The following is a 12,001-nucleotide window of genomic DNA, read 5'->3' as shown; positions in this document are numbered from 1 at the left end:
GATACAATGTGGGCTGGTCATCCAGGCCAACGTCGCACCAAGGCCTTGGTTGAGTCAGTCTACTATTGGCCACACATGCGAGATAATATAGAATGTTATGTGCAAACTTGCCTTGTATGTCAGCAAAACAAGGTTGAGCAACAACAGCCCGGAGGACTTTTGGAGCCACTACCAGTTGCAGAGCGCCCATGGGAGAACGTGACTATGAACTTTATCACTTACCTACCAAGGCCCTTATCTTTTAAATAATAAGGACTTATATAATAATTAATATTTACACACTAGCCTCTAGGAGACTAGTATATAAAGGGAGCCACTCATTTGTAATTCACCAAGCAAACAATTTAAATTCTCTCTAATACAAAACTTAGCAAGAACGTGAGCAAGTTGTGCAAGATCGTGAGCGAGTTGTCAAGTACCATACGTGTACTTAATTAACAACTAAGGAAGTGACATTAAGGGTTATAATTGATTGAGTTCGAAGAGCTAACTAGACTTCATATCCTAATTGATTCTTGTTTTTCCAATCAATTGTAGGCTTAACTCTTATTATTAATTTGGCATATTTTACTATATCTATGTTTCCATTCGTAGTTCAGATCATAAATTATCAAGATAATACAACTTTAATGTCAACTAACAAAATGTGCTGATAACTAAGGACTGCTACTAGTCCACCTCAGATATTAGGAACCAACGACTTCCCCCGTTAAAACTCTTTGTTAATGAGTTCTGTCGTGTGAGACGAAACTAGATTAACATAACATTGTTAAAGTTCTACATTACATATTAGGAACCAATTCGGGTGAAGTTCCAAGCATAAATTCTTGCGTCCATAACTGTTACGACTTACCTACTGTTGTTTGTTGATCACAACTAGGAGCGGCAAACGGGCAAGTCAAGTCGATATGGTTCAGGTTAAAACGGATAATAAAAAACGGATCAATTATCCGACCTAACTCATATTTTATACGGATAAAAAAACAAATTAACCGATAAATAATACAGATTATCATATTATGCATGACTTCTTGTATATGATCACTTTTGGAAAAATTCTTACTCTCTAACTTGAGAAACCCCAATTTGAGGCTTTACAAATGTAAAAGTTAGACCCATTGATTATTTATTAATTACTCATTTGTTATCCATATTTGACCTATTTTTAAAAAGTTCATTATCCAACCCATTTTTTAGTGGATAATACAGGTGGTTAACTATTTTTTTTTAACATTTTGCCACCCCTGATCACAACGATCAAACAATAAATCAATCCCATATGTATGCTTCTACAAAAAAGTTTCTTTTTCTATTTTTGTCTTGTTATTCAATTCAGAGAAAGTCCAAATTACTAAACGTAAAGTTTAAATTAATTACAACAATTTTGAATGGGGTAATTGTTTTTGACACTGTTATTTATAAAAAAATAGAACAAAACATGAAAAATTCTTTTGAAGCTATTAAACTTAATTTAGTTGGAAGATCGGGATGACAGGCGTAAAATCAAATTTTTGATATCTAGACTCTACAAGTAACCAGATATTCTCGCGCTTGTTGATAAAATAAAACCGAAGTTGACATTGTGAGGGAATAAAAATGAAAAAGATGCAAGAATGCTCCCTCAGATAATCATAACATAAATTCTCTTCAGAAACAAATTTCGGAATTAGCATGGTCAATCTTATATCATCATAGGGAACGCCAATTTTCCAGATTTAGCACACACACCAAAAAAAAAATTGTAAATCACAAAAGAAAATTGTTAAAAATTTAATCTTGATTTTGAATGAAGAGAAAATTAAAGAAAAAAGAAGGGCGAAGCTCAGATGTATGTGTTGGAAACGGAGTATATTCCCGGACCTTAACAAATAAGATCTCATAATGAGCTGGGAAATGTTATCATCATTGCAATCGCCCTCTATGTTACACAATAGAACAAAATTTGAAACAAAATAAACCAAACAGAACTAACTAGAAGTGGAAGGAAAAAGGATACAGGGAAACTATCTCAGTGAGATGCAGATGGTTGAAGCTAGGAGGAGGCAACTGGTTTAAATAGATTAGGGCTAGGGTTTCTGCAGCGGCTGATGTTCCCCGGTGGGGGCCTTTTACTGTACGGGCTCCCGAGATAGCAGAGGCCCATTTAGTCTAAAGTTGGGCCTGACTTACTTATTTCTGATAGGAATTTTTACATACCTATAGGTCGTTTAAGGCTGTAGAAATGACACCAGGTAGTCACGCTAAAGGGCTGCTATTTAGAATTTAGCTAATAAGTTTTGAATTTCAGTTTTTCAATTCAATTTTCTGGACAAAAGTATAGCATCCTGAGAATGACTATCCACTTGCCCCTTATTGGCTTTGACGAGAGTGACATATCCCTAAATATAGCAAGCCAGTTTTAATTACAACAACAACAACAAAAAACCCAGTTTGATCTCAACATGTGGGGTCAGGGGAGAATAGTCTGTACAGATTTAATTTTGAAGTATAAATCAAAATTATAGTTGAGCTCTTATTTATTCATTTTCAACACTCGGGAGCATCTTATTTCAAATCAAATAACATTCACATGCCATTTGAGATTCCTCGTCAAGTCAAATTCCTTTATCTAAATTGACTTTATCATAGGAAAACTGCACAAAATAGCGAGAGCTATAAGGAATAACGGATCAAAGCCATAATTTGATTAATTATCTCAAAGCACCCCCTCTTAATAGAACTAAAGTATTAATTATGTCAGTCTAAAAATAAAAAAATATTATCAATCTCAAATTGTTTTTTACTTTTTGCATAGCATTGCTGTCTGCTCATTCGAACAAATTATGAAATGAATGGACATAAATTAATTCAGCTTGTATTTTACTTTTTGCATAGCACCTCTCCTTATTTCATTTTGGTACCTTTAAGCTTTCTTTTGCACAACTTTTTGTTTCAAGGTTTCATACAAACTTTTTTCACATGTTGTTCTTTTATTAATGTCAGGCCTAGATAATTCGATTATTTTTATTTAATACACAAATTGTTAAGTGTTAAGCACGTTTCCTGAAATCAACGGAGGAATCCATAATAGAGGAGCATAATATATTCAACATTGATCATTTGATATTCATTTGGGAGTCTATAAATTAGTAAGAAATGGACTCGTCTCCTTCGAACTCACGAAATTCCATGGGTCTAAAACATCACAAAATGGATCTCAAACTCTAGGACGAACTTCACCCAAATAATTTCATCAATATTAATAACAACCATTCAATTCTTTTCACCAATATACATCAACTCAAACAAAAAAAATTTAGAATAGGCTCCAAACCTCAACTAAACCATACTCATAACTTCAATCATGAGATAACTTCGACAAAAAACAAGAACCTGGATCTCTCGATTTCACCTTACCAAATTCGTTCCCAAACACTTGCAAACTAGTCCCAAACGAATCAAATCTCTAGATTAAAACTTCTTGGATTGTTATCAACTAATTTCAACAACATCCATTCGACTTTGAGCATGATTCTTTCACAAAAAAATCAGATTTGAAAAGTTTCCAACTCCCCCAGTCTAAGTTTTTATTTGGATATCAAAATGTTAACTTCATAACAAACCTAGAAGAGGTGGCGAGTGAAGATGGGTGGAATCAAAATCTGTTTAGCGTGAAATTTTTATTTTAAAAGATACTTACTATACAATATGGGTCCAATCGGGTAACATCCCAAAATACGAGGGCATTTATATCTATACCAGCTTTTTGGGTCACGTTTTAATTTGTGTTTGCTTTGCAAAAAAAATTGCAAGCGTACCCACTTTTCGCGTAACTTCAGCATACGGGGTTGAAATAGCAAAGGCAATCACACAAAACTTCAGCATTCTAGTAGACGAGCCTGAAGTAGCAAAAATTGCTGAACCAAGTGTGCTGAAATTTTTGTTTGTAATTGCTGAACTTAAGCATAACAGCTGATGTTTTGTTCTCTATTTGCTGAAATTTTTGTTTGTAATTGCTGAACTTAAGCATAGTAGCAAAAATTGTTGAACCAAGTGTGCTGAAGTTTTTGTTTGTAATTGCTGAACTTAAGCATAGTAGCTGAAGTTTTGTTCTCTATTTGCTGAACTTAAGCATGTTTTAGCTGAACTTTTGTTCTATATTTGCTGAACTTCAGCATGTTTTAGCTGAAATTTTGTTCTATATTTGCTGAACTTCAGCATGTTTTATGCTATCATGTAATTGATTTTTTGTACAGATAATAAGTTTATCATAAGTAGAATTAGTAATTGAAAACTAGATAATGATTTAGCACAACATGTTAAAATGTATTGATAATGTACAAAGCTGAATCCAAAAAAATAATAGAATATGAATTAAAAGAAATGAACTTATATTTACATATATGTACGTACTTAATTTAGAAAGTTATTTGTAATTTATTTTTAAATAATCTGATAACTCTGTCCCTCGGGGTAGAGGTAAGGTCTGCGTACATATTACCCTCCCCAGACCCCACTTGTGGGATTACACTGGGTTGTTATTGTTGTTGTTGTTGTTGTAAACATACTTATGGCAACATCATCCCCATGAACTGAAGTTTCATAGCAGCACTAACAGCAGCAGAAGAAAGAAGAAGAAGAAGAAGAAGAAGAAAACGAAGGAGGAGAAGGAGGAGGAGAAAGTGGGCTGAAGTTGTTTAAAAAGTGGGTACAAGTTAAAACTTTTTTAAGAAATGAGTATAGGTTAAATGGGGACGACCAAATAGGGCGCCCCGTGCAATTTTTACCAAAATATATGCTCATTTGGGTTGTACGGCTGAGTTGGGTGATATATTAAGAAAATAGTACTTTCTTCATTTTAATTTATGTGAACCTATTTTAACGGAACATGGAGTTTAAAAAAAATAAGACTTTTGGAATTAGTGACTCAAAAATAAGACACAAATATTTGTGTGACTATAAATTATTTTATTAAAGGTAAAATAATAAGTTTAAAATAAATTATTTTCAAATTTACAACGTAATCTTTCTTTTAGAAACATACTAAAAAATAATTCACATAAAAAACGGTTGGAGTAGTAATACAGTAAGAAGGAATTGAATGCGATAGTTAAATTATGTACCAATAACATCAGTCTAGTCAGAGAGCACTTTCTGTAACATTCACATCCGAAATAGTGCTCGTGCAAAAATGCGTTTACACAAATTGGATTGACTTTGTTTGATAAAGTTAAAAAGTGCTTAAAATAAATTAAAAATTGCTTAAAATAAGCAAAAAACAATAACTTTTTGGGCAACATCAACTTATTACTTTTTGGCTTTTGGCTTAAAAGCTATTTGTACTGAAAACCAATTTTTTTTAAGCCAATCCAAACGGGCTCGTAATCCACCCATAAACCAAAAAAAAAAAAAAAAAAATCCTTTACTAGTAATAAATTACTTTGGTCTAAGCTCAATGCCTTCAACAATAAGTCCTCCTTTGAGATGCTCACCTTTGACTTCTCTAAGGCACATTGTCACTTCTTTATCATTGACTCCATCACTGTAAAATTCACCTAATTCAATCTCCAACCATCCATCTTCTCTATCAGTTAAAGCACGCTCTTTCCCTCCTCTATTATCAACTCTTGATCTCAATGTCTCAACCCTGTGTCTCATTATAACCCTTTCCAGTTCTTGCTTTCTACTGTTAGCATAGTTACGACGTAGATATACAATTCCTTTGGATTCTTGGTCTCCTCCTACTTTTACAGATACCTCAGATGGCAAGGACTCTAAGCCGAAAGCACGACCAGCCAGGTTGACAATGAGGTAAGCTCCATATGTTGTACGTGGAGACAACATTCGAGTGTTTATCGTTCCTTTAATTTCTAGCCAACATACCATTATAAGCTCAACACCTTCTGGAAATCTGTTGGGAACACATAAAAACATTTTTTGACTTAGATTTTGAAGGATATCCTGCACCTGCAGATGTATCCAAATTTAAATTTCGTGGATTCTAACTATATATATTTTTCGCACACATATATAGAGTTTGACCTCTGAAACACTAAGTAATTATTCCAAACTCTCCGGACTAATAAACATTGGATTCACCACTGATACCATATTATCATTTTTTAAATGCAAAAATTGACTTATAGTTACTTCTGCATAGTTTCTAGAAAAATAAAATTTTGACTTTATTTATCATTGATATAAAAATAAAATTTGAGGTTAAATAGGCATTATATTAAGGACTAAATGAAACAGGTAGCGTAACGATCTTAGTAATCTGCTAAAAAAATATTTAGTTCAAAATTTCTTCTTAAGAAAAAAAAAGGAAAGGAGAAAGCGACGACCTTGAACGAAGGAGGGGTTTCCAGCACCAGTAGAGGGGATTGGTGGACCAAGCAATTGATAGCTCCCTTGCACTCAATATATAACATTTTTTACATGATATTCTATCAATTGAAAAGGTCTGCAATAATGTTATAGAAAGGAAAATGAGAAGATGCAAGAGTTCTTTATCATCAGTATTCATATTGTGGATTAAATCACCAATAATAATGTCGGAGTATAACAATATTTTTCTTCTCCTTTTGGCCTCTCCAAAAAAAATATTTATCAATCTCTCTATTCTTGTTAATTTACACCAGGATTATAAGCAAAGCAGACGTACGTACCTTGCGACCACCATCGATGAGAAGAGGGTTAAAGAGCTTGAGAAACAACTCTTTCTTTGATGCAAAATTAATTGGTAATACTAATCTTGAGATGATTTGTCGATAATCAGATGGCAAGAATTTCTCCCATAACAAGTCTGATATGGCTGCATCACGAACCATAGTCGAGACCAACGACGCGTGACAAGCATCATGAGGAGAAGTGAATGAGAGGACTTGAACGATACAATCTTCTGGCAACAGGTCGAGCTTCATTATCTCACTTTCATCGATTGCCATGACTGGATATATTATAAGAATGTCATAAGATACTTAGAAATGACTTATATATAAAGAGGGAAATGTTAGGAACGGAGTAATATAATAAGGACAAAAATAGGTACAAATTTCCTATGGATGACGACATGAATTTAACATATGAGGACATGATCGGAATGAGACAGCGAGTGGTTTCCTGTATGTGCATAACTTGACCTCAGAAAAATACATGGGCCTAATTTTATAGTTCAACTTGTATACTTAAGATTTGACCCGTTAAGTAAGATAACTTCTATATACTGTTCAAAGATGAGTAACGATATTGAAAACTAGAACAACAATTAATGAGCATGTGATTTTTGCCCTATATGAATTACTCCCACAAATTCAAAACAAAATAATTTCTTTCATTGTTTGCAATTTTGTGGATTTTTGTGGTATTTTCTGTTATTGCTTGCATATTGTCTGTACATGTTTACTTTATTTGATTAATGAAAAATACAAAAAAATATGTGCATTTGCATTTAGGATTTAATTTAAAATTTTAGGATTAATTAATTAATTAATTTATAAAAAAAAATCACAAAAAATAGTTTAACTTGCACTTTTACTTTTAATTTTGAATTTTGAGTAGTTTTCTTTTAATTTATTTTCTTTAATTGAGGTAATTGTTATTCGGGTTTAATTAGTATTTTTGATAGGTTAATTAGGTTTTAGGATTTAATAGATTTAGATTTAATCTTGAAAAAGGAAGAAAAAGAATTAAGAGCAAAGAAAGAAATTTGGAAAAATGAAAAGCAAAGGAATAAAAATCAGATCTGGGCCAAGTCATGTTCAAAGCTTTTAAGCCCAGCTCGATTCTCTTTTACCCGTTTAAAATCCAGCCCAGTCCACCCAATACCCGACCCAATTCCGCCTTATAACCAAACGATGTCGTTTGAGCTCGGCAGATCTGGGCCGTTCATTTTAATGCATCAAACGGTCCAAAACATATCTCTTCAAACCCTTAATAATGTCCGAAACTTCAGAGAATATTCAGTCCACCCAAGCACCCCTGTACTGTTCTCATCTCTATCAGTCTTCAACCCTAGTATAGCCTTAGGAATTCCACCATTTTCACAAGCGATTGACTTCCCAAACACCACCAAAAATCAACCCTATACTCCCCATAATCCTTCAAGTACTATGCTGGTATAAATATCTGCAAAACCCCCATTGAATCCAGTCAGTTTTAGATCTAAAAAGAGAGAAGAAGAAAAGAGAATTTTCCCAGATTTTCAAGAACTATTTGGACTGAAAATAGTATGGTCCGTTCATTCTCGAGGAGAGCATGCGGATAATACTAATTTTGGTCTAAATCAGAGACGCCGGAGGTCCATACAGGCTTGTTGGCCTTTTAGGTATTTCTCCTCTTTTATTCTTGTTTCTGTCCTTGGTGTCTTTTATCTCTTCATTTATTTCTGATTCCTCTCTTTTCTTTCTGTTTTCTATTTCAATTCATTTTGCTCGTATATTAAGATTGGGGTCATAGTTCGACCATTGTTATTAGGTCATTTGTTGTCATGGTTTGATTTTGCTAAAATTTGTTTAGTTTTGATTTCATTGGACTCACAATATCAGGAGTTTATAACTCCCCCGGCCTGTTTGCTTTTGGGTTCGGCTGTTTCAAATTAGGGTCTGGGCTCCGAAGGTCAGGAGCCCATAGAGGGGAGGGGAGGGGAGGGCTGTCCAGCCCATGGGTTAGGTGTGGGATTGGGTTTAAGTCAATCCATGAGTTGAAAGGTACATAACTGAGGCTTAAGGGGTAAATTGGATATTGTAAATGGGGAATCTTTTGTAACAAGAAAGGGAAGCTTTTAGGAAGCTGGGGAAGGGGCATTTTCTGATAAAACTGAAATTGGAGTAAGGTTAGTTGAGCAAAAAGGAAAATTGACTAGGGGTTGATAAGTAAAAAAGAAAATTCAAAAGGGGCCTAAGGGAAAAATTGAGTCTCTAATAGGCTGCCCTAGTCCTTGCCTATAAAGGCATCTTTATCTTGCCTTTCAAGGCAGAGCTGAAGAGATAAGAATCTGAAAACATCAAAATGGCTAGAACTTTGAGGGGAAAAATACTGTTCCATTGCATTCCCTTCACTGATTCTTGAAGTTTTCAATTTCTGAGGCAACTTGTAATTCATTTGGAGTTTTGTTTTTAAAAAAAATGGTTTGAATTAGAATTTGGGGATGATTTTCTGGGATTTGAAAAGGATCTGTCATTTTGCTGGTTTTGGATTTTAAAAATGGACTAAAATTACTGATTTTACTGGTTGTTTCTGCTGCCAAACTACTGTTGATACCACTCTCCACTGTAAAGCTCTATTGATTGTGAATGTGGATTTGAATAAATGAAATGAAAAGCAGGAGGATTAAAGCATAGTGTTAACCTATTTATGTTTCAGTTATATTTCTCCTTAATGTTATGTTTCAGCAAATTCAGTTCTTGTCACTGTATATTAGCATGAGATTGCTAGGACTGTTGCAACAAAGGTTTGATTTGGTTGCTTGCGGATTCTGGACTTTGTTTAGTTTTACTGAGGATTAATGTTGCTTCAGCTCTGTTTTCCTTTCGAATTTGTTAGAGGTTGAGCCTTAGATTGTCGTTTGTGCTGATTTAACCAAGTTGAGCTTTGTCTGCAAGTCTAGTTTTGGCAAGTAGGTTTGGAGTTACATATGTTGTATTGAGGGTAGATTCAAGTAAATTTGGAACGTGAGTCATGATTACCAAAGTACTTCTCTGATTTTGAGAAACTTTGAATTCAGAATGTTAGCCTATTTTTTTCTATGCCTGAACAATTAAAAACTCAAAAGCAAATATATTAGGCTTAGTCTCAGGTCTCCTGTGGTATCACTGATATGCATTACGTGTGGTGAAACAATTGTTGGTTTGGAACGTTGAATCATAACGTTTGGCCCAGGCAATGAGAGCTTAACGCTGGGTCTGAGAGGGTGACACTCTTCCTTTAAGTGTCCTCTCTTATGTTATACTTGGGCTCATTCTGGGCCCAAGCCTGAGAATATTCACTACAGAGATTTGGACTTGTTCCACCTTCATTGACTCATCTTCCGTTATTTATTGTGGGCCCAAGCCACTTGTTTAAGTAATTGATTTTCTTATGTGAGCTTTCTGAGCAAACTCTTAATTGCAGTTAGCATTCAACAGATTAGGCAATGTTGATTAGTTAGAGTGCATCGTAAACGACTGTTAAAATGAGAAATATGTTGCACTTTCACATTACCCTTTGATCGTTAAGTGCGGTTGGTTAACACGAGACATGAATCGAGTTTTCATTTTATTTAGTTTTATTATCAAGTGAGGGGTGCCTTTCAAAACCAATAACAAATTATAGCCCTCATGAGTTAGTTTAAAAACCTTTTGGTTAGAATAAATTGAGGCGTGCCGTGCCAAATAAAATCCCAAATGCGTGGCCATCATTTATTTATTTCTTTTATATCCTTAGAACTCGAGGCGCGCCATTTAGCAAATTTTTCATGGCCCTCGCAAAGTTAAAAACGCGTAGTTGCTTTAGGCGCTTTATTTTAATAATATTACCTTCCTAAACTCGGGTGTACATTTCATGTGACCCAAATCTAAATCTTAACAATGTTGAATAAAATATGTTTCGGATTGCGGGTGTATTTCATGTGGCGCGGTCCAAAGACATGTTCTAGATGACGTTGAAATCTTCCTTAAAGTAATTAAAAGCAGTTTAAAGTAAAAATGCACATAGGTTCAAAAGTGTTTTAAAATCAAATAATAGGCCAACTGTAACAATTGAGTGACCGTGCTAGAACCACGAAACTCAGGAATGCCTAACACCTTCTCCCGGGTTAATAGAATTCCTTACCCGGATTTTTATATTCGCGGACTGTAATACAGAGTCAATCTTTCCTCAATTCGGGATTTAAACCGGTGGTTTGGGACACCATAAAGTATCCCAAGTGGCGACTCTGAATTTCTTTTTCATAAAATGATCCCGATTCGATTGTCACTTTAAGTTGGAAAAAACTCTCTTTATATACTCCCTTCCGGGGGTGTAGGTAAAAAGGAGGTGTGACAGCTCTGGCGACTCTGCTGGGGACCGAACCCAGAATCTCTGGTTCAGGGTTCAGAATTCGAGCTTAGATGAATTGTTATAGTTGGCTTTATTAATTATCTGATTTTGTTACATGTTTGGGCTTAATGTGCTACGTGTTGCTTTTACCGCTTTGATATTCTGTAAACTGTATATAAACTGTTACGAAACCCTTCTTCTATTTGAGACTTCTAAATCATAGAGGAGTGTGCACTTCGTGTGACTTCTCTTCTGTTAGAGTCATATCCCAAATTTTAGAACGAGATTCGGACAAGTTGCAAAGCCGGTGAAGCTTCTGTATTCCCGGTACGCTCCCCCCTCGGCTTGAGTTGTCTGCTCGGGTAAGCCAGGTCTAGAACAATAAACCCAGGTTTTAAATCTAGTATAGCAAGACCTCTTGCCAGATCCCTAGTAGGAACGTTTGCTTGCATCACATGCATTTGACTTTGGAGACTCAACACAGAGGTTGGGTCTGTCTAGGCCGGTGTATCAAAGATGGAAACACCATCCTGATGCATCTTGCTTGCTACTTGTGTATTTATTTGATTTGGATTTGCATGCTGACCGACTTTTGAATAATGGGAGAAAGATAGAAAAAAGAGAATAGCAATGTGAAGGTTAAGTGAGTTAAATCACTTGTTCTGGAAAAACCAATGTCCAAATGGTACTGAAACTCTGCTAAATTTTTTTTGAGAAAAATTAAAAAAAAAGGTTTTGTTTTGAAAAATAGTTGGTTTTATTTTATTTGCCAGAACTACGCCAGTTTGATTCTCACCGGATGTGAGATACGTAGGCAACCCCCATCGGGTCCAACTTCTTTTTTTTTTCCGCAAAAATAGCCCAAAAAGAACAAAAATTTTATGTTTATTGCAAATAAGTAAGGTGATGCCATTCTTGTAAAAAATAGCCGAATGCCCCTCAAAAAGGCGCCGGAAGGCTTTTTTGCAAAGAACAGCCGCATTTAGTCATTTTTCAAGGTTTTGAC

General features: G+C 34.8%; 1 protein-coding gene and 2 non-coding genes across 3 annotated transcripts; all 3 read right to left on the bottom strand.

Moving 5' to 3' along the window:
* Nucleotides 1-1,614: 1,614 nt before the first annotated feature.
* LOC138882033 (small nucleolar RNA snoR53Y) lies at nt 1,615-1,700 on the bottom strand. Its single transcript, XR_011403493.1, has one exon. It is a non-coding gene; the product is annotated as a small nucleolar RNA snoR53Y (small nucleolar RNA).
* A 114-nt stretch (nt 1,701-1,814) lies between these two features.
* Nucleotides 1,815-1,916, bottom strand: LOC138882027 (small nucleolar RNA snoR69Y). The gene has a single exon (XR_011403487.1). It is a non-coding gene; the product is annotated as a small nucleolar RNA snoR69Y (small nucleolar RNA).
* A 3,279-nt stretch (nt 1,917-5,195) lies between these two features.
* Nucleotides 5,196-6,955, bottom strand: LOC104213486 (F-box protein PP2-B15-like). Its single transcript, XM_009763001.2, has 3 exons — nt 6,648-6,955; nt 6,324-6,442; nt 5,196-5,890 (listed from the first exon to the last, which is right to left on the bottom strand). Exons 1-3 carry the CDS (start codon nt 6,924-6,926, stop codon nt 5,416-5,418), a joined length of 873 nt encoding a protein of 290 aa, XP_009761303.1. The 5' UTR covers nt 6,927-6,955; the 3' UTR covers nt 5,196-5,415.
* Between the last annotated feature and the right edge of the window lie 5,046 nt (nt 6,956-12,001).

This window comes from Nicotiana sylvestris, chromosome 1 (assembly GCF_000393655.2).
Source record: "Nicotiana sylvestris chromosome 1, ASM39365v2, whole genome shotgun sequence".
NCBI lineage: Eukaryota > Viridiplantae > Streptophyta > Magnoliopsida > Solanales > Solanaceae > Nicotiana > Nicotiana sylvestris.
Note: the sequence above shows the minus strand (reverse complement) of the source record. Positions and strands in the feature narration are given on the sequence as shown.

What these genes read in the sequence shown, in the direction of transcription:
- LOC104213486 (XM_009763001.2), bottom strand. Translation starts at nt 6,926, where the DNA reads ATGGCAATCGATGAAAGTGAGATAATGAAGCTCGACCTGTTGCCAGAA. An exon ending in TCATCGATGGTGGTCGCAAG is followed by an intron (nt 6,443 to 6,647) that starts GTACGTACGTCT and finishes ACATTATTGCAG; the next exon opens with ACCTTTTCAATTGATAGAAT. An exon ending in AAACCCCTCCTTCGTTCAAG is followed by an intron (nt 5,891 to 6,323) that starts GTCGTCGCTTTC and finishes TGTTCCCAACAG; the next exon opens with ATTTCCAGAAGGTGTTGAGC.